Source organism: Aulonocara stuartgranti (assembly GCF_965226115.1).
Source record: "Aulonocara stuartgranti genome assembly, chromosome: 9".
NCBI lineage: Eukaryota > Metazoa > Chordata > Actinopteri > Cichliformes > Cichlidae > Aulonocara > Aulonocara stuartgranti.
Window position 1 is genome coordinate 17,959,722 of NC_138960.1, and position 26,422 is coordinate 17,986,143.

The window sequence follows — 26,422 nt, forward strand, 5'->3', positions numbered from 1 at the left end:
AGTGGGGCCTCCCTTATCACAGGGTGATGGCACCAGAGCTACATCCATCCTCTATATACAGTCTGTTTGCAAAACACTCTGTGACTTAATTCTTGGGAAGTGTTTACAAAAGGCAGATTGGTTGAGCCATCTGCCTGCCACCTTCTATTATGGGCTAACTAACCTCCGAATCATTCAGATCAATGAACCACAGGAGAGCGACACCTAGCGAGCAGTCAGTATATTCTTGCCATGTTTCACAGTTTGGCATCTATCCCTGTCTACCCTCACACCTTACACATGCCTGCAGCTGTGACCTTCACGGCTAGTAGATTCTCACAAGATGTTGATTAGTTGAACTAACAGGTGTGCCATTTGAAACTAAGCAGGATGAATTCTGATGTATTCCCGATTTCGCCTGAAGCAGCCTGAGGAGGTAAGCAGTCGATCTGCCCCCTTTCCCCCTTTCAAAAGTTTCTACACCCGCCCCTGCTCTAAGCAAGGAAGTTTGTTTCTCCTGCTGTCACTCTCTCACACATTACATCATTGCCCACTGATCATCAGGTGCCTGGCTGATGCATCGGCACACACACACACACCTCCCACACAACAAATCAACTTGTCAGCCTCTTATCTCCCCTGCCTGAATGTCCAGTCGTGATCAGAGACAGTATTTGTGTGTGCGGGTCCGTGTGCGAACGCGTTCCAGCTGTGTAATTTAAAAATGAATCGTGTGCATAATACGTGCGCGTGTCTGTATCGTTGTATTTATGTGTGTGTGTGTGCGTGTCTGTGCGTGTGTTTCTGCTGCCCACCTTTCATCCAGTCCACCACCTGGCTTGTGCTCCATTTGCTCACTGGCTCCATCACCAGCGCCATCGAGGAAACTTTCGCCTACTCTCCGTTGCGCGCAAGCAGTGGCGTTACCCCCCAGAACAAGGCTCTGTGAGGGGCGGGTACACCTCCCGCCCTCCTCCACTCCCCTCCCTCTCTAATTTCCTCCGCAGCCAGGTGACTACTTTTTTTATTTTTTACTTTGTCCCTCTCTGGTCCTGGTCCCGCTGCCTCAGTATCAGCCCTGTGTCGTCTCCCGTTAACGCAGTGGAGCCCTCAGTGCGGGACAGCCCGGGTGTGTGCGCAGCGGAATCCGGCACATTCCCCTGCTCGAGCCGGTCTGACTTGTGTCGCCTCTCTCTGTTTCTCTTCTCTCCCTTCTTCCCAGTGCGCTAGTCCGCTCCTGCGCTCCGGTGTGTGTGTGTGTGTGGTATTGTAAAGAGAGCGAGAGAGAGGAGTGTATGTAGGTGTGTGCGCAGCCGCTCCGTTACCGACAGCAGCAGTGTAGGATAGATAAGTCACACCGGACTTAAAGCCGGCAGCATCTCTCTCTCTCTCTTTTCCAGATATGATTAATCCGTGCACGCGCTCTGTGGGTGGCTCCGCGCGCACGTCAGTGTATTTCCCACCGGAGCGATAGTCATGCAGATATGATTGAGGGAGGGAATATTGTCAGAAGATATTTAATAAGAACGTGTCTTCGATAGAGAGACATTGTGTTACATACAGAGAGAGGGAGAGTCAGCATGGGGTACCTACACACTTTCTGCTCCAGCTGCTGTGTGAGGAAACTTAATGAATCCTCAGCCAACCGCTCCACCTCCACTCCAAAGATCGTTTCACTGCCCCCTCAAACCATTTATCTTTCTCTCTGCCTTGAAATCCTCCATGTAGATGTTGAGCACACACTTGTTTTACATTTACACCATATTTGCTTGACTGGAAGAGTACAAGACCTACACTTTTTTAAATAAGTAAATATAGGTTGTATGTGGGTTAAACTGGAACATTTAAATTAACATTATACAAATTGATTTATAGTCTTTATTTTGACTCTTGCAGCTGTTTCTTTGCAGTGTTCTTAAAACTTGTTCCTGGACAATTTCAGATAATCTTAAAGAGAGTGCAGGTGAGGCTGGAAACACTTCAAGCATGATCTTTTTCCAAGTTCTGAGACATTTCTGCTCCAGACAAATTACAGTAGTGGATTTGTTTAGGGACAACTCCACCAATGCAGAACCAGGAGCAACACAGCCTACATCCTTGCTAATGTGTAACTGAATTAGATTTCTTAGTAAGTAAGTTTATTCATAAGTTTAAAAAACAATTAATAAATATATTGACATACAAAATATATGGGCAAAAGTTTATGTGCAATGCAAGACAAGCTTAAGACAAATCGAACATGAAAGCCTGCTCTAACACTCTAATCCAGTCCTGAATAAGCATAGATACCACCTCAAATAGTGTTGGGATCAGTTATTCTTAGTGGTTTCCATGACTGGTTTTATTTGTCCAAGTTCTCATGTAGCCACATTTATGCCTTCATCGAATTGCAATGTAACTGGTGGTTTCATCAGAGGGCATTTCCAAGAGCACAGAACCTCAATGTGAACTCTTCTGTGTGTTTCCTTAAATAAAGAGGAAAGTCAAGCACACAACCTGTAAAAACAAGTAAGTGAAAACCATCTTCAAATAAAACCATATAAAACTGTAAAACATGAATAGATCTATAAAACCAAAACTTTTCTGGTAGAAAAGCACAGTTAGTTCTGTTACTGCCATCTATGTAGAAGCCAGTGTACTCCGGTCCCAGCCCTTAATTCCATCAGAAAGGCCATCAGGCATAAAATTTCAGTCAAGCATGTGGCTCATAAAGAGATATTGGTGTGATGGAAGAGGATGCTAGGTATAGGTTGAAATGGGGTGTGATGGAGATAGATGATCCTCTTTGGCGACCCCTACAGGAGAAAGAAGAAGAACTAAAATGCAAGAAGTGCTTAAAACTGAAAAAGGAGAATTTTCCAGAAAGAGTTTACATATAAGTAGGTAAAATCTGTCATGAGGTATTCTTTTATTTCTACCTTTAGGGTGAGCTGATTGCTTTATATCCTTTCTTTAGTTTATCTTTTAGTTTAGTTTTATTTTAACCTTAATACAGATCAGCTGACTGTGACAAGCTTGTGCAGTAAAAATTTAATGTCCTACTCCGGATTTTGCTGGAAACTGGAGGAATTCATTCTTTGGTGTTGTTACTGGAGTCACAAATGAAATTATTAAATCTAATTATTAATTTAGTAATTACATTGTATTAGTGCCAGATATCTACCTACATAACTTTCCAACCCTTTACAAGTGCTGTGCACGCTCATTCCAGCTATAAAGAAGTGCTGGATGATCTGATTCACTGCTGCCTCACCTCCTACTGTAGGCTGACGTTTGCACATTCACTGAAGACAACCAGTGAGATGAGAGTCAAGATTTCGTAACGCAACAGAGACATCTGCTGGTGAAAAGTGTAACTGATGTGGATTAAAAGCGACTTACTGGCTGACTTACTGGAAGCCCGACAAATCACTTCATATTCTCTACTGTTCACTGGTTTCACCATACTTAAGCTATTGTGCAGAGGTCTGGGGCAATAACTATAAAACCACATTACATTCACTTTTTACTCTTCAAAAGAAAGCAATTCGAATCATCCACAATGCAGGTTATAGGGAACATACAAACTCACTATTTTTGCAGTCTGAAATATTGAAAATTGACGATATAGTGAAATTCCAAACAGCACAAATTCTATTCAAAGCAAAAAATAAAGAACTGCCAGGTAATATTCAGAGTATGTTTTTTTTGAAAGAAGGAAGTTATAATTTAAGGGGTTTTTGTAACTTCAAAACAATGAAGGTACGTACTACAAGAAAAGGCTTTTGTGTTTCTGTTCAAGGAGTGAAACTGTGGAACAAACTGAATATGGAATTAAAGCAATGTCCAAACATAAAACTGTTCAAAAAGAGTTATAAAAATATGATCTTCTCGATCTATAAAGAAAAGGAAAATATTTAAATTAAGTGAATGTCTCTATTTAAAAACAAACAAACAAAAAATTCATGATGTGATATTATAGTATATAGTATATCAGAAATCTGTTCACTATTTTTATTACAAATTATATCAGTAAGGAAGCTGACTAAATATTCACTGATAATTTATGGGACAGGGGTGGGATTAAATAAGTGTATACTTCTTCCCACTCCCTTTCAACATGTAAATTAATCAGAATGTTTTTTTTTGTATGTAATTTGTATAGTATATATATTTTTTTCTCTCATTTCTTTTCTAAATGTACTTGTATATTGTTCACATGTTGAAATAAATTACCAATCAATCAATCAAAAAATGAAAGAGAAAAACTGCAGAAGTTGGTGGAAAAATGAGACAAATTAATGTCACCACAAGGAAATTTCCCCTTTTTCAGTTTCCCCTCTTAGTTCTGTCTCATTTGTATTGTTCACACTCCCATGTGTTTACCTAGAAAAATGAAATAGTCAGACTACTGAAAACTGAAAGCACGAGATTGAAATTCATGTAACAACATTATCGGATTAAAATTCTAATTACTTTAATTAATTAAAATACTTAATTACTTACTTACTTGATGATGCCCTTCAGTATCCATCTAGGGAAAACAACTACCTGAGCTTGGGTAGTATTCACCTATACATTCATATACACTTACACACATGACAGAGTCAAGTCACAACGTGTAGGTTTAAGTTTGAGTAGTGACATATTTCTATCATTTGGACCCAGTAAGTGCCAGTGCCTCCTATTAATTTGAGAAGATCTGACCTGAGTAAGTTTAGTATCTTAGTCTTGTGAAACAGCCTCTAAATATCTGGGATGAAGTTCATTAAAAGAGTTTTATCTTCAAAGCAGTATTGTTCATAGTTTATCTTTTGATGCTTTACTGTGAGTTTCTGTTCTGTTGTAAGGTGATAGCAGAATATCATTCAGCTAAGGATCTACAGATTCACACAATGAGGATGAGGAAGTGAAAAGGGGAATATATGCTCATGAAAAAAATGCACACACTAAAGCACTAATGTCCTTCAGTTTAGTTTTGAAAAACTCATGGCTTATCATATTTTATACACACAATACACCCTCATATTAATACACATGTAACATGTGACCTATAATAAAACACAGTATATTGTTATACTATTATATAACCATTTTGAAGCAGCCAAACTGTTGTATGTCAATTCACTTCACTTCATTTTTATTTATACAGTGCCAGATCACAACAATGATTCAAAGCACTCCCATTCAAGATCATCTTCTCCACCATGACCAGTCAGTTTTCAGTGCTACTGCACATTTTTTTAATTATCTCTTGGAGGCACATACACATGGAGAACAGGTGAAAACATACCATGTAGTCATTCTTGTTTTACAGTTAGTGCATTGTAATGTAAAGGAGTTCACCAATTTTCAAGCAAATGCTTCTAAAATTTTCAGAATAATGCTCCTCGACATGCAAGTTTGTGAATATATCATCATATACAAATATATAGCAAATAATAACATACAAAGATATGGAGAAATCCCGTATGCAAGGGGAAAGACTTAAAATGAGTATAGGATGCCTACGATCTTTGGACACCCAGTTAGCATTAAAACCGGCATTGATTCTTTCATGGAAATAACTACATTGGCTCAGGCACACTTCCAGAAATTATTGTCTGTGAACACAGCTCACTATGCCATCCACAAATCCAGATTAAAGCCCTATCATGGAAAGAATAAGCCATATGTGATCCAGAAACACCACTGTCTTCTCTGGGCCAAAGCTGGGTGGAGCAAAAGTGCATTTAATATTTTATTTCAAGCTGTATCAGTTAGCCTTGTCAAGCAGCTAACTGATACATGTACAGTGTTTTAGCATAGAATTGTAACAGTGTAGTCCCCGTAGAACACAACAACACATTAAAAGCAAATTAAAACATTAGCGGTGGATGGTGGTTATGAATAACCACTGAAATATATCTACTGTCAATGGAAAGAATTATTTTTGGAATCTGACACCTGTTTTATGGCAGAATATTAATTTTCTTTTAATGAAATAATTTTATATCACTGTTACATTAGAGGTAAAAGACCTGCAACAGCAGCAACTGCAATGAATTCATAGAGTGAAAATATACAAAACACCACTGTCTGACAGTGCTAAGTAGGCACCATACCCTGGACTGAGGATGGGGGATTAAGTTCCTCAAAATACTGCGATGTCATTGGCAGCACAATATGACAGTGAAAATAAGAGTGGCCTTCATAACTTATATTTTTTTCCACAATCAAAACTCGCATAATTCACTACAAGATCATGACAGGAGCAAGAGTCTGGCCATTCCTCGTCAGGACAGCTCTGGATAGACGGATAACACACTATGACCAAATGAATGTGTGGTACATTGTTTTGTTAAGTAACTGCGTGGCCTTCTCAAACCTGTTTGCTTTCCTGCTATTTTTCATCATTCTTCCATCTCCCCTCATGCCTCTCACCCTGGAGACTTTGGTTCTTTCTTTTGTTTTGGATTTATTGGATTAACTTTATTGGATTATTTTGCTGTAGCCACTTTTCTGTAGCCTCACTGTCAAAACTTATTTTGCTAAACAAGTCTTTTTTCAGCCTCACTAAGTTAATTAAATGTCTTCTTTTCACCTTACCATATTAGAGTAATCTATACAAAAATACACCTAAAATTCCCACAAAATCTGAAATGCCATTATTTAGTTACTAATACTGCTTTGTATTTTTATTCTTTCTGACTGTATTACATTTAGGTTTAAATGAAAGGTAATATGCTTTCAATGTGGCCTTTTGTTTTTTGTTTCAGTCTTTCTAAAAGCTGCAAGGGAAAGTAAAAGTGTTAGTCTCCAGACATGGACGCCCAAGTCCCAGCATCCCAGCACTACAGTTAAGTTTTTGGTCCAAAAGTCTTTCCATGACACAGTTTGTATTTTTTTTTTCTCTGTACACCAACACAGCCAGCCATATTACCTCATTACACTGGAACTCTTATACCGCCTCCAGACCCTTCAGAATGGAGAATCAATGATTGTCACAGTTCTCACAGGTCCTTTCACTTCCTTCCAATTGGTCAAAAAAGAGACAGAGGGCACATACGACATGCAGATGAAAAGTGTCTCGAGACACAGAAAGCATTTCCTTTAGAACAGAAGGACTGTTTACACCAATGTGATGTCGTAAGTATAAGAATACAGTATTTACAATGAAGATTATTCCTGTTGCTTTAGTTTTAGTTTGATCTAAATTATGCTGAGTATACATACATAAAGTAATAAGAAGTGACATTCTCTAAGACATGAAAATCTGATTTTTGAGGTATTTCCATTTTGTTGTGTTGTTTACTATTCATTTGTATGATTTTTTTTTTAATTCTCAGGATTATCTGTGATATTTAAGCTTACTGTACGACTGTACATTACATTTCTGGTTGGTTGGATTAAGCTTTCCTGCTTGTTATTTTAAAATGGATCTTGGAATGGATGAGGAACAAAGCAATTTAGAAAGAGGAACAAAATGTTGCAAACCAGACATTATTTTCTTGACGCTGAGCATCATCAGTTTCCTTGTTCCTGTTGAAGGGTTTTCTTTGAAGACTTGCAGAATCAGCTACAGTACGGCCATATGTATCAGGAGTAAACTCAGAGCTGTTCCTGGAGATATTCCCTCAACTGTGACAGGCCTCGATTTAACTTCTAATAGAATTTCAACAATACATGCATCAGACTTCAAAGATCTACTAAATTTGACTAAGTTAGACCTTAATAGCAACAACATTTTACAGATAGAAAGCGGTGCGTTTGCCAATCTAAGTTCTCTTGAGACATTAAATCTAAATAATAACAAACTTGTTACACTGGGAGAAAATGTTTTTGATGGCTTGAGTTGCCTCATTGAGCTAAGAATTAATCAAAATCGCATTAAACAAATGGCATCCACATCTTTTAAGTCCATGACAAGTTTAAAACTTCTGGACATTTCTCATAACAAACTGCACCACATTACAAAAGTTCAATTGATATTGCAACATCTGCCACATCTACGGGAGCTGGTAATAAGCAACAATGATTTAACCACTTTTCAGTCATTTGAACTGACAAACAAATCATTAGAACTTCAGTACCTTGATTTGTCGAAAAATCCCCTCGCAGTCTTCAGGATCACTGCCGATGTTTTTCCAAATCTCACCTGGTTTAAAATTGGGAGCCCAGCCAAAAAGAAACAGATGATATGGGACGTGCAAAACAAGACATTTCTTAGTCGTGTTACTACTCTTGACATTAGTGAGCTTCATTTGGGTCTTGGGGACATGGAAAGGTTGTTAGAGTCAGTGAACTCATCATTAACTATTCTGAGAATGAATGCAATGACACATAACCTGACCACACTGATCAACATTTCCTGCACCATCCCAACAATGAGGACTCTGCAGCTTCGAAGCAATAAGCTCAGCTTTGTTAATGCATACTTGTTTAAGTTGTGTATTAATGTAACTGAGTTAGTTTTGACAGACAACAAAATAAAATACATCCATGATGATGCTTTCAGATCCCTTAAAAACTTAAGGATTTTAACGCTGAGTAAAAACAGGCTTCCACTGGTTCCAGCTGCAACAAGGAATCTACCAACTCTTTCAGAGCTGGATCTCAGCACCAATAACATCAGCACACTGGACTGCCATGATTTCACCAATCAGACAAAGCTCAGAAAGCTTTATCTTTATCAGAATTCAATCACAGCTCTGAAACCATGTCTTTTCAAGGATTTAAAAGGATTACAAACTCTAAAATTACAGACAAACCAAATAACTAAATTGAACAGTGCTTTCAAAGAACATTTGCCTGAACTTAGATACCTGTATTTAAATATAAACAAACTCACTGCTATCAAAAAGGATGAATTTAAAGGCTTACATTCCCTCCTGAACTTGTCATTACACGAAAATCAAATAGAAATTGTTGATCATAAGAGTTTTGTAGGACTGACAAATCTTACCTGCCTTTATCTACAACGGAACTCTATTAAACAAGATAAACTACAAAAAGGTATTTTCAATCCTCTGATCAATTTAAGAAGACTTGATTTGAGTGAAAATCACATCAATTACAATGAAAGTAGAAATTTGCCGGATCCTCCATTTTCTCAGCTGTCCCATCTAGAGGAACTGCTTGTTTTTTCACAACACCACAGGTTGCATAGTTATCTGCCTGGGAACTTTTTGCAAGGTTTGACCAGTCTTTTGAGTTTCAAAGCCAGGAATATCCGTATTGCGTCTCTGGACAAAGACACCTTTGTTTACACGCCACAGCTGCAATTACTTGAACTTTCTTCAAATGAACTTAAAGAACTCCCTTCAGATCTGTTTTTCCCAATTCCAAACCTTAAAAGCCTTTATATATCCAGGACAGCTCTTTACTCTCTAGAGTTCCTTAAAGATGCCAACCTCACAAAGCTGGAGTTTCTATAGGCAAGACAGAATTTATATCCAGTTATCCGCAAAGAAGATATAAAATCCCTACCAGCTCTGACTTATCTGGACCTTCAGGGCAATGGATTCACCTGCAACTGTGATAACAGCTGGTTTCTCTCGTGGGCAATAAATGACAGCAAAACTCAAGTTTATGATGCATATAATTTTACGTGCAACTATCCACAAGAATTCAAAAGTAAGAAGCTGTTGGACTTGGACACCCGCTTCTGCTCAGTTGACATGGGCTTTATTTGTTTTCTCTGCACCACATGTGCAATCCTATGCTTGATAGTGGTGTCCTTCACTTACCATTTTATGAGATTGCAGCTCGTCTATGCCTATTACCTGTTCATAGCTTGGTTCTTTGACAAAAAGCACAAAAACAAGAAAACTCCTCATCAGTACGACGCCTTTATCTCCTACAACACCCACGATGAGCCTTGGGTCATTGACAAGCTCTTACCAAAACTGGAAGGAGAACAGGGCTGGAGACTGTGCCTACACCATCGAGACTTTGAACCAGGTAAGACTGCAGGCTTGAATTCAAAGTTAAATGGTGATTTTTTGACTTGAAAATGTCTCTCAGTTAGCCTGTTTTTGCCCATCACTTCATTCCAGATTAAAAAAAACTATATATAGAGCAATTAAATCTAGAACATTAGTTTTGGTGATCTTCAACCTACTTGTCCAACAAAGTTAACATTTTCTTTCTTTTATTTTCTGTTTTTCACATTCAGACACCCTAGTAACTACATTTTAATTTGTTAACACTACTACAGTAGCTTTGCATGGCCTCAATCAAAGGTTTATCGGTGTCAGTTCAATTAGGGGAGATCATTTGAAAGTAATGAACATGATTCATTGATACAGTAAAATTAATCAGTGTATTTGGTGATTAAACATCAGTGACCTGTCATGGAAGAACAGAATCCCATTAGTGACAGGATTCAGGGCAGGGCCCCCTGGAGTCTAGGTACTGGTGTTTTTCCTCTGAGAGATTTGGGCAAGGTCGAGATAGGGAGGAGGTGGGTTGCACGGAACAGAGTCTGAAAGGAAGACTGGTGTTGAGCATAGGTTTAAACCACACAGAGCGGTGGTTGACTGGTTCAAAGAATGCAAGCAAGAAGATCAGGTTGCACAATAAGGATATCAGTATTGAAAGTGGCAGTGTGGGAAAGTTGTAGTGATGCAATAAACAGACTGGCAACCCAACACCCAGGACAGCAGGCAGAAGCATGACAGCAGATCTTCCTTATTTAAGTTGCATACAGTTTAATTTACATTTTAAAAATTGCTATTATAAAATTTACCATTAATTAAAGGTCAGTGGCTTTACAGCAGTGATGCCAGACAGTATAAAAGCTCTGGGTTTGAACCCGCTAGCTCGGGCCTGTCTCATTGGAGGTTTCCTGTAGCACCCTCAAACATTGACGTAGGATGTAGAGTTATAAAAAAGGGTTTATTCTGGTCTTGACAACCCATGAGAACAGGTCGTGGACGAAAACAATAAAACAAAAAACATCACATCAAAATGCACTCTTGTACTTGGTGCCAATCAATCAAAAGTCCTTAATAACAGAAAATAAAACATTTAAAGTACACAAACCTTGTTAGCTGACATCCAGGAGGGACTAAATAGTCCTTTGTAGCCTTATTATCTTATTCTGCATCTTTTTTCTCACTTATTTCTTCTCTTTTTCTAACTTTGAACATTACTTTCTCCATGTGTGGAGCTAACCATAAGCTGCAGCATGCAGACACCATGTGTGCTAGCAAAAGAGTGGCTGGGTGGAGACCCAAACTGCAAACAACGCTACCCTCCATAGTTCACCACCAGAGGGTGCAAAAGAGCAAAATCTGGACATACAGCTCAACAAAACATCAAATGCAAAAGATCTTTACATTGCCTGTTCTTCCTATGCATGTGTGGATTCTTCAACGTCTCCCACATTTCAAATACATACATTCAAATTCACTTTAACTAATAGGCCTCTGTGAACTAAAAAATGTATGGATAGATAGATAGGTAGTGAGACTACCTAACAGCAGATACCTGTTGGAGTACTTTTGATAAAAGTTGTCATTGTTGTGCTTGAAATTGCAAACGTTGTTTTGAACTGCATGTTCAGATATTTTTCTTTCCCTCCCCTACATCTAGGATGGTGGGGGATGCTATTAGCTATGGTGTTTAACTGCAGACAATTGCATGTAAGGTACTGGTTCGCTTATTTAGTAAGGAATGTTTACTTCCTGCCATGTATGGGCTCACCTGTGCTTGTATATGGTGGACTGTTAAAGGAGTTAAGCCATGTACAGGGAAGATGACCCTTTTATGACCAGCAGGAAGTCACATATACAGAGACACACATGCACACACGCACACACACACAGTGCCTTAGCTTTTATGACGTACCATATGGGTTTTACAATGGTTGTGTGTCACTGAATAAAAGGCTGCGAGGGGACGCTGGTTTTTAGGAGTTGGCTGGGATCAGGGGAGGAGCTTTCAGTTCCAAGATCCTGATCCGACCGGCTTCCCTTGCAAGTTGAATGGTCTGAGCTCTAAGTGTCTTGCTTTGTTCATGGGGATAAGTCTCTGAGTCAGCGAGTGCAGACCTAACAATACCTCAAGATACTTTCATATGTACTCCGGAGGGTGTCACCACAGTACTTACATGACCTACTGAGGACAGCCACTGAGTGTAACATTTTCTCTTCTCAGGGAAGCCCATCATAGATAACATCATGGATGCCATTTACGGAAGCCGGAAGACCATTTGTATTATCAGTCACAAATACCTTGAGAGTGAATGGTGCTCCAGAGAGATCCAGGCAGCCAGGTAACCTGTTGGCTCCTTCAGGCAATGTATCGTACATACAGTGGTATGTAGTGTGACTTTGTAGTGTATCTAGACTCATGTGTAGATACACTACACTTAATTAAGACAAATATCTAATCATCCAATCACAAGTCAAGCATGTAGATATGATCAAGCTGAAGTTCAAACTGAGCATCAGGAGGAAAAGTGAGTGAAAGTGGCATGGTTTTTTATTTGAGTGTTTCAGAAACTGCTGATCTACTGGTATTTTTCCCACACAACCATCTCTGGGGTTTGCAGAGAAAGGTCTAAAAAGATAAAATATCTATTGAGTGAAAGTTTTCTGGGTAGAAATGCCTTGTTGATGGTCAGAGGAGAATGAGCAGACTACTTTAAGCTCATATGAATTGAACAGTAACTCAATTAACCACTTGTTACAAACAAGATATGCAGAAGAGCATCTCTGAAGGCACAACACATTTGGCATTAAAGCACATGGGAGTAAGAAGAATTTGAACTAATTTGATTGAAAACACTCATTTTGTCCCTCTGCGAATTATTAACTTATCATGGTGGAGGGCTCCGTGTGCCCCAGGAATCCCAGGGGCTATGTCGTCAGGGGCTTCTTTTGTCCCCTAGTAGGGTATCCTATGGCAAATTGGTCCTGGGTGAGGGACCAGACAAAGAACAATTCAAAAACCCCTATGAGCAGAAGATCGAGGTAATAGTTCACCCTGCCGTGATAGGGTTACGGGAGCCCCACCCTGGAGCAAGACCCAGGAAGGGTGCCCAAGGGCATCTGAAGGCTGGGCCTGGGGCATGGGGCCCGGCTAGCCACAGCCCAACAGAGGTACATGGGCACACCCTCCAAGTGTGTGTGTGTGTGGGGGGGGGAGTCCCTGGCAGACTGATCCCTACCTACCGAGATTAGTGATTGGGACATGCAATGTCACCTATCTGGTGGGGAAGGAGTCTGCACTAGTGCGTGAGATTTAGAGGTACTGGCTTTTTATTTCCAGGGGTCACCTCAATGCATTGGCTTGGGCTCCAGAACCAGTCTCCTGAAGTGACACTGGGCTTTGTCTCACTCTGGACTTTCCCTAAGTGAGAGGCGGCAGGCTGGGGTGGGTATGTTAGTATCCCTGTCAGCTTGCTGCCTGTATACTGGGTCTTGGAATGGGTCCTGACTGTCATTTGCGGTCATGCACCGAACAACAGAGTACCCAACCTTCTTGGAGACTGGGGACGTTGAATGGACTACAGGGAGTGCAGAATTATTAGGCAAGTTGTATTTTTGAGGAATAATTTTATTATTGAACAACAACCATGTTCTCAATGAACCCAAAAAACTCATTAATATCAAAGCTGAATGTTTTTGGAAGTAGTTTTTAGTTTGTTTTTAGTTTTAGCTATTTTAGGGGGATATCTGTGTGTGCAGGTGACTATTACTGTGCACAATTATTAGGCAACTTAACAAAAAACAAATATATACCCATTTCAATTATTTATTTTTACCAGTGAAACCAATATAACATCTCGACATTCACAAATATACATTTCTGACATTCAAAAACAAAACAAAAACAAATCAGTGACCAATATAGCCACCTTTCTTTGCAAGGACACTCAAAAGCCTGCCATCCATGGATTCTGTCAGTGTTTTGATCTGTTCACCATTAACATTGCGTGCAGCAGCAACCACAGCCTCCCAGACACTGTTCAGAGAGGTGTACTGTTTTCCCTCCTTGTAAATCTCACATTTGATGATGGACCACGGGTTCTCAATGGGGTTCAGATCAGGTGAACAAGGAGGCCATGTCATTAGTTTTTCTTCTTTTATACACTTTCTTGCCAGCCACGCTGTGGAGTACTTGGACGCGTGTGATGGAGCATTGTCCTGCATGAAAATCATGTTTTTCTTGAAGGATGCAGACTTCTTCCTGTACCACTGCTTGAAGAAGGTGTCTTCCAGAAACTGGCAGTAGGACTGGGAGTTGAGCTTGACTCCATCCTCAACCCGAAAAGGCCCCACAAGCTCATCTTTGATGATACCAGCCCAAACCAGTACTCCACCTCCACCTTGCTGGCGTCTGAGTCGGACTGGAGCTCTCTGCCCTTTACCAATCCAGCCACGGGCCCATCCATCTGGCCCATCAAGACTCACTCTCATTTCATCAGTCCATAAAACCTTAGAAAAATCAGTCTTGAGATATTTCTTGGCCCAGTCTTGACGTTTCAGCTTGTGTGTCTTGTTCAGTGGTGGTCGTCTTTCAGCCTTTCTTTCCTTGGCCATGTCTCTGAGTATTGCACACCTTGTGCTTTTGGGCACTCCAGTGATGTTGCAGCTCTGAAATATGGCCAAACTGGTGGCAAGTGGCATCTTGGCAGCTGCACGCTTGACTTTTCTCAGTTCATGGGCAGTTATTTTGGGCCTTGGTTTTTCCACACGCTTCTTGCGACCCTGTTGACTATTTTGAATGAAACGCTTGATTGTTCGATGATCACGCTTCAGAAGCTTTGCAATTTTGAGACTGCTGCATCCCTCTGCAAGATATCTCACTATTTTGACTTTTCTGAGCCCGTCAAGTCCTTCTTTTGACCCATTTTGCCAAAGGAAAGGACGTTGCCTAATAATTATGCACACCTGATATAGGGTGTTGATGTCATTAGACCACACCCCTTCTCATTACAGAGATGCACATCACCTAATATACTTAATTGGTAGTAGGCTTTCGAGCCTATACAGCTTGGAGTAAGACAACATGCATGAAGAGGATGATGTGGACAAAATATTCATTTGCCTAATAATTCTGCACTCCCTGTATGTTCAGCACCTCCACTGCTGATTGATGCCTGTTGTGGTGGTAACAACTAAACCAAATGGTTGACACCAGAGTTAAAGGAAACCATCAGGCTAAAGAGGGAGTCCTATTGGGCTTAGTTAGGCTGTGGGACTTCGGAGGCCACTGATAAGTACCAACAGGCCAACCGGAACACAGCTCTGGTAGTGGCTGAAGTAAAAACCCAGGTGTGGGAGGAGATCATAGAGGTCATGGAAAAAGACTTTTGGACTGCCTCAAAGAGAATCTGGCAAACTGTCAGGTGACTCAGGAGGGGAAAGCGGTGCTCAACCTGCACTGTGTATAGTGTGGTCGAGTACAGCTGACTTTGACTGAGGACAGTAGATGGGCAGTAGAAGGAATACTTAAAGGACCTCCTAAATCCCACTGACACGTCTTCCTTAGAGGAATGGGATGAACAGGACAACTTATCTATCTCCGAGGGTGAGATCACTGGGGCAGTGAGGGCCGCTGGAGTGAATGAAGTTTGCCCTGAACTCCTGAAAGCTCTCGACAATGTTTCATGGAGATCAGGGTTTTGTAATCTGGATTGGCAAACTGAGATGGTGGTTACCATCTTCAAGAAGGGGAACTGGAGGGTGTGTTCCAACTACAGGTGGACACTCCTCAGCCTCCCTGGGAAAGTCTATACCATGGTACTGGAAAGGAGAGTCCCTTTTTTATTTGAACCTTGAATACAGGAAGAACAATGTGGTTTTTGTCCCACTTGCAGAAAACTGGACCAGCTGTTTACCATGCACCCTCAAGGATGCTTGAGGGTGCATGGGAGTTTGCCACTTGGGTGGTCTCAGAATCTCATCTCTGCTTTTCGCAGCTGATGTGGTTCTGTTGGCTTCATCAGGTGACAGCCTCCAGCTTACACTGGAGCAGTTCGCAGCTGAGTGCGAATGGGAATCAGCACCTCCAATCTGAGGCCATGGTCCTCAGCCGGAAAAAGGTTTCGTGCCCACTCTGGGTCAGGGACGAGTTACTGCCCCAAGGGGAAGAGTTTAAGTATCTTGGGGTCTTGTTTACGAGTGAGGGGAGAAGGGAGGGGAGATCAACAGACTGATTGGTGCTGCAGCTGCAGTGATGTGGACGCTGTACTAGTTCATCGTGGTGAAGAGAAAGCTGAGCATAGAAACGAAGCTCACAATTTATCGGTTGATCTACATCCCTACCCTCACCTATGGTCACAAGCTTTGGGTAGTGATCACAAGAACGAGACCCTGGATACAAGCAGTGGAAATAAGCTGTCTCCGAAGGGTGCCTGGCCGCTCCGTTAAAGATAGAGCAGTTCGGCCATCTGGGAGGAGCTTAGAGTAGAGCTGCTGTTCCCCCACATTGAAAGGAGCCAGTTGACATGGTTTGGGTATTTGACAAGGATGCCTCCTGGGTGAGGTGTTCTGGGCATGTCCTACCAGGAGGAGGCCCGGGCAGACCCAGGACACACTGGAGAGATTACATCTCTCAGCTGGCCTGAGAACGCTTTGGTATTCCCCTGGACAAGCTGATGGGGGTGGCCGGGAAGAGGGAGGTCTGGGCTTCTCTACTTAGGCTGCTGCCTCTGTGACCCAGCCCCAGATAAGCAAAAGAAATTGAATGAATGGATGGATGGATGGATGGATGGATGGATGGATGGATGGATGCATTTTTGCTGGGTAGAAAGGGACAGATCTAGAGGTTTGAGTGACAACTCAGTTATAAGTAATAATAAAAATGGCATAATATAATAATATATTTAAAAAAGCTTTTTCTTGGAGCTCATTCTTTTCAAAACTGAACTTCTTTTTTTTTTTATTACACTAATTTGTTTAGAAAATGTTCTGATAACTTTTTCAAATGAAATTTACAATTAGTTTTCATCACCTAATGAATTAACAGAAAGGCAATAATTCATATGAAGGAACTGTTAGCCAGCAATAAACAATTGGCATACTGTCACTGTAATTCTAGTTTAAGTTATATTCTTGGATTTGTTGTTCTTCACGATTTTGGTTCTCTTTATTGCGATATATATATTAGTTCCTTGGCTTTAGGTTTCTGTTACTTTGCCTTCCCAGTGTTCAACGTTTCATGTCTAGTCACTCTTGTATTCATGTTCCCCATGTCTCTTCAGTCATGTCTCGTTGCCTCAGTGTCAAATCCGCATCTTTGTGAATGTTTCCTGTACTTTGATAGTCTCGTGTGCTATGTGAGATTTTTCAGTTTTGCTTCCTCCCAGTCTGGTTATGTCTGATTACTCCCAGATGTGCTTTCCTCCTGTGTCTAATTCCCTCCTTATTCGCTTGTGTATTTAAGCCCTGTGTTTTGCTCTGCCTGTCGTCATGTTGTCCCATGTGCTGTGACTTTTTCTGTGTTTTTTCACATCCCTGGTAATAGCTAGCTCCCTGTTTTCTAGTCTTTTAGTTCTTTGCCTTCCAGTTTAGATTTTGTTTTCGTGAGTTCCAGGTTTTGTTTGTTTTCTGCTTCAGCGCAATAAAAGTTGCCTCTTTGAGTTCATCCCTCTATTTCTGTCAGTCCTGCGTTTGGGTCCCGCCTGTCCCACGGCACTAAACATGACACATATTACGGTTCACTTCCCCATTTATGTGATTGCAGGTTTTCTAGAATCCTTATTGTTTTACCTAGTTATTTACCTTTCAATTAAAAAAAAACATTGATAGTAGTTTTTACCACTATATGGAACTTGATAAAATTAACAACAATTCAACGTTACCCACTACAGCAGTTTTTCCAAGGAAAATAATCCTACACCAAAAGTATAAACTCCAGCAAACTGCTGCACACGCCAGAATGTCTTTTGTCATATCTACAGCTGACACGTTACCTCTGCAGTTAATCCTCCATACTCTGAGGATTACCCAAGACATTTGCCTTGCTAGTCAGAACTGAATAATATTTGAAAAAGCAAGTATTGCAATTAACCTGTTTAGTGGCATTTAACCTGAACCTTTCAAACTGGCATGCATAAAACTTCTTAAAAAAATTTTTTCCAGCTTTTATTCTCCTCCTTAATGTGTTATTATTTGTTTTATTTTATTCTTTCGAATCAGTTTTGTGTCTTTGTCTTACAATGACTTCAGGAATTCAAGACATAAAGCACTTGAGTTTCTTTTTCTCCATCTTTAGTTTTCGTCTGTTTGATGAGCAGAAGGACATACTTATCCTGGTGTTTCTGGAGGACATTCCCAGCTATCTGCTGTCTCCCTACCACCGCATGAGGAAGATGTTGAAGAAGAAAACCTACCTGAGCTGGCCACGAGCTGCAGAGAACACAGAGTTGTTCTGGGAAAAACTCCGGCAGGCTCTAGAGACCAGTGAAAATCCAGAAGCGGAGCTGTTACTTCTCACTGTGTCAAACACGCCATGATGAAAAGGAAATATAAAGTAATTGTTTAGCAACAAGTGTAATTCATAGTTTTTGAGATTCATTTGCTTCAATACCAAAGGCGCAATACGTTTATTTGAAGTATACACCTTGTTGAACATTTTCACAGCGCTCAATTTTGAGTTTTTTTTTCTTTCCAATCAGTTTTCCTGTTGTTTAACAGAAATTGAATGTCACTTGAAGTGTTTGAAAATCAGTTGACCAGCTTGAATACAATCCAAGTTACTTAGTTACCGTAAGTTTTTGAGTGTCTGAGCTCTGCCATTTCACATCTGATAATAACAGATGCACATTTAATGTGCCTTGAAAAAAAGGTCAAAAGTCAGCCTCAGTGTGCTATCCGGTTGTTCAGTCTGACGTCACTAGCCGTGTCTGGGTCTAAACTCCGCTGCAGGTCCATATATCACTGTGGCATTACTGAGAGTTGAAAAACTGTCTAAAGTCTTTCATCTTTAATAAAATGATCAGCGTTCTGCTCTACCAGGTGTAACAATTGAGTTTAACATCCAGGCATCCATGAAAACGGAATTTATGACATTTAACGGAGTTAGAAGTTAGCAGGGAGTTAGCTCGCTAGCTTCTATCTAAATACAATATAGCATGTCCTGACTGCGGGGTTTTGGAAACAAATTAAAACGTACAGCTCTGCTATCACTTCCAGCATAAATGAAGACAGAAAACTAAACAGCAGTGACATTTGTAGGGTTACTGAAGTTGGGCTAGCTGGTATATAATGATGTGCTACGTGACCGCTAGCGACACAGCTATGTTAGCATAATATAAACAAGCTAACTTTTTTTCCACTCGATAAAAGTTAACGTGAGTGTTCTCGGTGGTCAGAAACAAATGTAATCGCATGGCAGGATGCTGTAAAAGGACCAAACTTCAGCCAGGAGAACAACTGAGATAATCCATCCACAATACGAGGTTAGTCATTCATATACTGCTGCATGGGCTGGGCTGTAGTTACATACTAAGGTTTTAAAAACTGAGCTTAAATAAATGATTAGCGGTAATAAAAGCCGAGGGAGGTCAACAGTGATCACTGACTGTTTTAGGAGCTTTTTGAGATCAAATAGAAGAAAATACATAACATTAAACATGTTAACAACACAAAAGCCATATTAAACGCAGACTACTTTAGACCCGGAAGTAGGATTCGTCGCGTCATCACTGAACAACCGGATTACCAGGCCATGATTTTATTGTAAATTTGTTTGTAATTATTTCATGATAGTGAGTTACCATGTTCAGATATTTCTGTAATCTTAATGTGTTTATTGTTTCTGCACAAACTGTTTACATTTTGTTTGAAATAGAAAAATGGAAGAAACAACAAATAAAACGATATTCTGTCTTTGATGAATTCATTGTAGTTTGCGGTTGATTGGGCTATTACAGAATCACACTTTTAATCTTCACTTTAGTCTTAAAAAGATACTAGAATATTGTATGATATAAACATACAGGAACAGCAAAAATAATGTATACCTGTAAGTAGAGATGGACCGATCCGATATTACGTATCGGTATCGGTCCGATACTGACCTAAATTACTGGATCGGATATCGGAGAAAAATAAAAAATGTAATCCGATCCATTAAATATCACGAAAGCACCTCACAAAACTTGCAACACGCCGTAACTCACCTCAGAACGTTAGCACGTTGGAGCAGTATGCATCACGTGATAGAGCGGCTGTGGCATGCGGGACCTGTCGGTGGTCTGGATAGCATGTGGAGCTTCACTAGCAACCCGGCATTTCATCTCCGACAAAGTTATCCCCGAGAGAAGTAAAGCAAGTGTGTAAGTCCATCTCTGAATGTTTGTAAAGCATTCCTGCGTTAAGCTTAACAAACGATATATGGAGCGACTGCCTCTTCTCACTGCTACTTCAATCATGAAACTGCTTAACGATCAGCTGATCGGCTTTTCTGTCACGAGTCCGTGTCTCTAGTTTGCTTTTGGCCCACTTTGCACCAGAAAGCGGAAACCAGCGGCTGAACAACAGCAGCACGTTTAAGCTTGATCAGCTGTTGTTAGAATGTATTTAATATTACTTTCTACTCGAGGATCTTTTTCTACGTAGCTGACGCTGGTAACTGTGCAGGGGCGGATCTAGCAAAGTTTAGCCAGGGGGGCCGATAGGGCATTAACAGGGAAAAGGGGGCACAAAGACATACTTTTCTTTCTTATTCTCATTTAAAATGTCTAGCTTTTAATAAATAAGTATCTGACACCCAAAGTTTTAATTAGATGTAAAATGAATAGAAGTCAATTACTGTATATAGTGACTATTAAGTCTAATATATATATACACCCTAGTAAGCTATAGTACTTTTTCCTTTGGGAAGGTACCATCTGTGCAGTCTGCAATTTTGTTGAAGAAAGATGTTGAATCTATTTAATATTTCTTGAAAAATAATTGATTTCTGTGCATTTTTTTTCACACTGCATCAAATTAAGGTTGATTACGTCGATTAAGCATCATGAGGTGGAGCGTGAGGGGTGGTTCCCTATTTTTTATTTATTTATTTTTGTTGTTGCTGGGAGTTGGAACCCTATTAGTTAGGTTGCTTAATATTTATGCTAAGTACTCTTTAAAATACCAGAATAGGGAGAATGGTGTAGGTTTAAGTTTATTAGATTGATCAGTATTGCTGAACTATGAAATTTGTTTGTTTTTTTTTGCATACAGGTATAACAGAATAGCTTTAGTGTAGTTGTTGTTTTAAACTTGAGTATGAACTTATACAAAATGCAGCAAGATATTTAAAAAACTGTTTTATTGATTAAAAAACACACTATATCGGATTCATATCGGTATCGGCAGATATCCAAATTTATGATATCGGTATCGGACATAAAAAAGTGGTATCGTGCCATCTCTACCTGTAAGTAAGGACTCAGATTTGACTCTAAGTATTCTAGAGTCAAATGTGAGGCCATCTGTCCAACAGCTAAAGCAACCGGACAAGGATCCCAAGCACAGCAGCAACTCTACAACAGATTATAGCAAATTATTGCAATGATCTAAACCGCAATCCAACTTTAATGCAGGACTTTGTGAATGCTGTTTTCAAACCTCAGTGACCTGGGCTGTAAGGTTGTCGAGAAGAGACGGTAAAAGTTACTCTACAATATTGTGAGAGACTGATAAACTCAAACAGAAACGTATTACCTCAAGCTATTACTCTTAAAGCTGATTCTACAAGCTTTTGAATCATGGGGTATACTTTTTAACACACTTCTCCTCCATTTTGGCTTCAGTTTTGTTAAGTAAATAATGACACATTGGAATAAGTTCAGCTGAGGCCATAACATTTTGTTATGTCCTGATATATTAGAAACATTAGAACTGAAAAAGGATGTACCTTCTTCCTCTTCTTCTTCTTTCAAATATAACTTTACTTTTTTTTTTTTTCCTTAGGGTGTTGCTGAAATTTTTTTCAGAAAGTGTTTTGTAAAAGTCATGTGCTGTCCAATAAATATTTTATATAAACAATTGTTTTAACTAGTTTTGCATAAGAAATTATTTACGATTTACAATATTAATTACATTATCACACCTTCATGATTTTCTTTTTTTTGCATTGTTGTCATAGTATTATGGACAACAGACATTTCATGACACAAAATGTATAAATAGCAACAGAAAACTGCAGCGTCTAGTTTAGTTCCCCCTTTAGAGATAAAAATACACACAGTTTCACAGAATTTGGCCCCTTTCTGAGAAATTGGAGCATATTTGTCACTTTGTGACTTAGTTTAAAATAATTTTTTCACAGGCCAGTTTCTTTCTCAGCACTTACATAAGAATATTTATAAAATTCCTAGCACAGATCAAATAAATAGTATAGGCATAGTATATCCAAACACGGCCATTAAAAAAGCATGAAATATAATGACATAATGGCAACTTTGTAGCTTGAGAGTTATAATCCTGAATGCTCATGAAATGTCTGCATGCTGTTAGTGTTTTTATGGACAAACAAGGGATATGAAAGATTGTCCAAAACTGTAAATGTAATTCCAGCTTATTTCAATCTGGTGCATTCCTCCATTAATGTGCCTGTTGTTCTTTAGGTCATATGAACAGGCTGTCTCCATTTTTGCCAGATATGAGGCTATGACAGAATCCCACTTTTAATCTTCACTTTAGTGAAGATACTATCATATTGTATAACTCAAACATACTGGAACAGCAAAAGGAATGTACCAAATTATTCCAGAGTCAAATGCGTCCAACAGCTAACAGGACAAGGATCCAAGGACAAGGAATCCACATAATGAAGAATTTGTGTATTGGAAAACTGCACCATTTTCCTGGATTTCTACATCAGAGGTGGTAAGTGCAGCATTAACATAAGCCATAAAGGACAGTAGATTTTTTTACACAACAATGTTCTCTTTTGTCGTTTTGACATCGGGGCAGTCAGCTTTCCAGCTGCTTCTGCACTCCACACTTGTCTCTCTCCTTATGTCCCAGCGTCACTGAAAAGATGGAAGAACCTGATTACTGAGTGGCAGCAGCTGTCCTGCCAGCCAGACTAGCACTGCCCCTTGAGCCCGCTATACCACCCTCCACTGCAGTGGAGCCAGAGACCACACCCCCTCCACAGACATGTTAGTCAGAAATGTACCAGGTTAAAATAAACTTCAAATATCCTTTAACCCTTTAAGACCTACCATAGAACCAAGTCCGCCAGAGCTTACTTTATATTTTTACATGTTGTAGTGCCATTTTTGGGAGCATTTCAAGTTGCTATACATCAATACAACTGTTATAGCCAATATTATACTAATATGTCTGCATTAAGTCCATAGTAACTACATTAATTGCAAAAAAAAGTGCAATAAACTACAAAAAAATTGAAAATCGTTTTTGTTTTTTTTACATATATTTCTAATTGGAGAAATTTAAGAGGCTCATCCCTTAAAACTTTAAATACAAAAAAGTTGCAAAAAATAGTTTACAACAACAGGAAATTTATTTTGAGTGTCTTCATAGTTTTAATTTTGAGATAGAGCAATTTTTATATATACTGCAGGAAAAATGAAAAACAATCCTATGATGCAAATTTGCAAACAAAACAGCATGTGCATCAAAATAAATAAACTATTTCCAGCAGTGCAATTTGAGTTCTAAGCATCCCAGAAACTATTCAGAAAAGCATAAAGTCAAACATGACTTATAAAAACACCAGTATAGGCTTTTAAGGCCTACAAGTAAAAAACTACATTTTCCGCGAAAATGACGTCACTTCCGTTTTCAGGCAGGGAATGGCAGACATGCGATCATTCGTGCTGACATCTTTTTCAATGTGGGAAGTGTTACGAACAGCTGATCGGATCGGCAAAGTATGTTTCTGGAATATTATGTTTTTGTTGCTGCAAGCGCTTTTTATGCAATTTTTGCAAAGCTATATGTGGAAGGAAACCGTGACCTAGGACAAGCTGATGGCATAAGATGCAGTGTTGGGTAAGTTACTTTAAAAAAGTAATTAATTACTATTACTAATTACTTAATCAATATTGTATTTAAAATACTTATCTAATTACTGTGTCTGAAAAGTAACTTAATTACTCAATAAGTAATTTAACTAAATACTTCCCCATAAACCTTGAGTGGACAAACAATAGAAATTAAACTCTCTAAATAATAAATAATTTAAAAAAAAAAATACAAGTCAACATGAAATAGTTTAGCCTTTTTGCTTCCTGAATCATCTTTATTACACTCTATAAAAACAAAACATTCTTTAATAATTACATTTTTTAGTAAGGAATGTAACTTTCTTTAACTAAGAAACACAATTCCAGAATAACAAATATATTTTTCTGCAACATATCTGAATAACAAAAAAGCTTAACTTAAGAAATGTTATACATGACATATTTCACGCAGTAAACATTAAAATTTTACATTTTCAAAGCAATGAGTAACATATTCATACATAATGTATGTAATCATGTCATGTGATTCAACGAAGTGAAGTTAACTCTGAACTTTGGTTAACAAACAGAATTCCTCTGAAACTTCCTCAAACCAATGAGCACCATATTTCCTGCATGCTGTATGCACTCATGTTTTCCAAAACATTTTTTGTACTACTTAGCTGTGTTGTTTTTGAAAAAGTTGTTGTATCTCATTAATGTAAGTCTCTCAAAGCGTTCACTTGACAGTCTGTTCCTTCTGGGTGTAAGCACAAGATTGCCGAGGCTAAAAAGCCTTTCGACTGGTGCGCTTGATGGTGTGGCTGTGTTGTACCTGGCTAAGAACACCCAGCTCAGACCCAGCAGATTTCAAATATTCCATCACCTCTGTTTCAGCAGAGTAGGTACAGTCGTCCTCCTCAAATGAAAAAAAGTCATCAGTGGAGTTAGCAGGGTTCTTGTGATCTTGAGCAGGTTGTTGGTCTTCAAGAGACAACCCACGGCACTCTGTAGTAAGCATTGCCCTAACCATGTCTTTTTTCTCTTCTTCTCTGATCCAGCGTAACTTAAATTTAAGCAAAGTGACTGCAGCCAGGAGAGCTTCTTTATTGTCCATCATTGAGGAAAAGCGCACCTTGATCGCCTATGAGAAAAAAATACATCAGACACTTCACATAAGAGCATGATAAATAAAACAAAAATTTATTTTAGGGTAAGGCTATATATAGATTACCTTAACAATGATATCAGGGAGGGATGCTGTCAGCTTAAGCTCGTCCTGCAGTGCCAGTGTCCTGGACATTAGAATCTCCAGAGTTGGAAGAAGGATTCCAAAATAGCAGTTCTCTTCTCCTTGCAATATGTCTAGTGCAACAGTGAGTGGCTTCAACACGATACAATACTCCTTTAGGAACAGATACTCCCGATCAGTGAAGACAGTATTTATTTAAGCAAGGGGAATGTCAGTGATCCTGGACAGTGTTGTGAAACGAATTTCATCGTGTTGAAACAGGTACTATGAGTTTTTTCTTGAAAAAATTATCTACCAACTCTGAAGCAACAGAAGAACGGTTTGCTTTTGTCCACATTGCAGAACACTTTGAAGTTGCACTTCGGTAGATGAATTTTGCCTCATTTGCTTGAAGCCATTTCTCAACATCATGAACAATTAAGTTCAGTGTGTGTGATGCACATCTTAAGTGTGGAGGGAGAGAAAACTGTCCTTCAGATTCTGTGGAGAGGGTCTACTCAACATCAGTAAATGTCACCCCTTCATCTTCTTCCGATTCCTCATCAGAGTCTGATTTTTGGAACATTCTAAAAGCTTTGATAAAATTGAACCCATTGTCTGTCACAGTGGCTGTCACTTTAGAGTTCAGTCCGACCATAAGCCGAATGTACTTGCTCGATTTCATTGTCGATGACATCATATGTGTGTCTCCCTCGAACTCTTTTACATGCTAGCGCTGCATGTCCTCGTACAAAAGTAGAAGGATCAATCCAGTGTGGCGTCATTCCGAGAAAACTTTTGTTATGGCTGGTCGAAATGTCAGCAGTCGTGGAAATATATTCCAAACTCTCAAATGTCTCTTTAAGCTCCATTTCCATGTCAGCATAACATTTATCTAAGTAAGTAGAAAACGTTTTTCGATCACGCAGTGCTGCTTTTTTGCCACACACAGGTATTTTGTTTAATATGCACCTAAAAGACGGAGACTGAGAGAAAGGGCCTGACCACAGTTCCACTTCCTGTATACAGAGTTGAATTAAAGGACATGGATACACTGACTTCACTGGTTTTAATGTGCTCATTGATCAAGCTTAGGATTTTTTATTATTATGAAACCGCACATGATAAATGTGGCTCTTGATGTAAAACTAACAGATTTCCTTTTAGTAGCTGGATTAGTCACAGAGGGGATAGTTTTCCTCTTTATTTAAAACGATTACATTTAAAGGTGTTTCCTGTTTTGCCTTCATAGCCCATTGGTTCAGCTCTTTGTGTATTTATAGCCCTGTCACTTGTCAGCCCACCCTCTTTACGAAGCTGTTCTCCTG

The 26,422-nt window shown here is 39.4% G+C and overlaps 2 protein-coding genes and 1 pseudogene across 6 annotated transcripts in view; 2 read left to right on the top strand and 1 right to left on the bottom strand.

Moving 5' to 3' along the window:
• cnksr2a (connector enhancer of kinase suppressor of Ras 2a) overlaps positions 1 to 1,570 on the bottom strand; it is a 121,392-nt gene extending 119,822 nt beyond the window's left edge. For all 4 annotated transcript variants that reach the window (XM_082546441.1, XM_082546443.1, XM_082546442.1 and 1 more), the window contains exon 1: positions 795 to 1,570. In XM_082546441.1, coding sequence (XP_082402567.1) covers positions 795 to 858 — 64 coding nt within the window. In that variant the 5' untranslated portion in view covers positions 859 to 1,570. The remainder of the gene's footprint in view (positions 1 to 794) is intronic.
• Positions 1,571 to 5,024: 3,454 nt separating this feature from the next.
• Positions 5,025 to 10,073, top strand: LOC309714193 (annotated as a pseudogene). Its single transcript has one exon. The product of its transcript is annotated as an uncharacterized misc_RNA (transcript).
• A 14-nt stretch (positions 10,074 to 10,087) lies between these two features.
• LOC309714203 (toll-like receptor 13) lies at positions 10,088 to 19,793 on the top strand. The gene is made up of 2 exons (XM_082546464.1): positions 10,088 to 12,217; positions 18,169 to 19,793. Exons 1-2 carry the CDS (start codon positions 12,123 to 12,125, stop codon positions 18,407 to 18,409), a joined length of 336 nt encoding a protein of 111 aa, XP_082402590.1. The 5' UTR covers positions 10,088 to 12,122; the 3' UTR covers positions 18,410 to 19,793.
• Positions 19,794 to 26,422: the final 6,629 nt, after the last annotated feature.

What these genes read in the sequence shown, in the direction of transcription:
- LOC309714203 (XM_082546464.1), top strand. Translation starts at nt 12,123, where the DNA reads ATGGATGCCATTTACGGAAGCCGGAAGACCATTTGTATTATCAGTCAC. An exon ending in AGAGAGATCCAGGCAGCCAG is followed by an intron (nt 12,218 to 18,168) that starts GTAACCTGTTGG and finishes CTCCATCTTTAG; the next exon opens with TTTTCGTCTGTTTGATGAGC.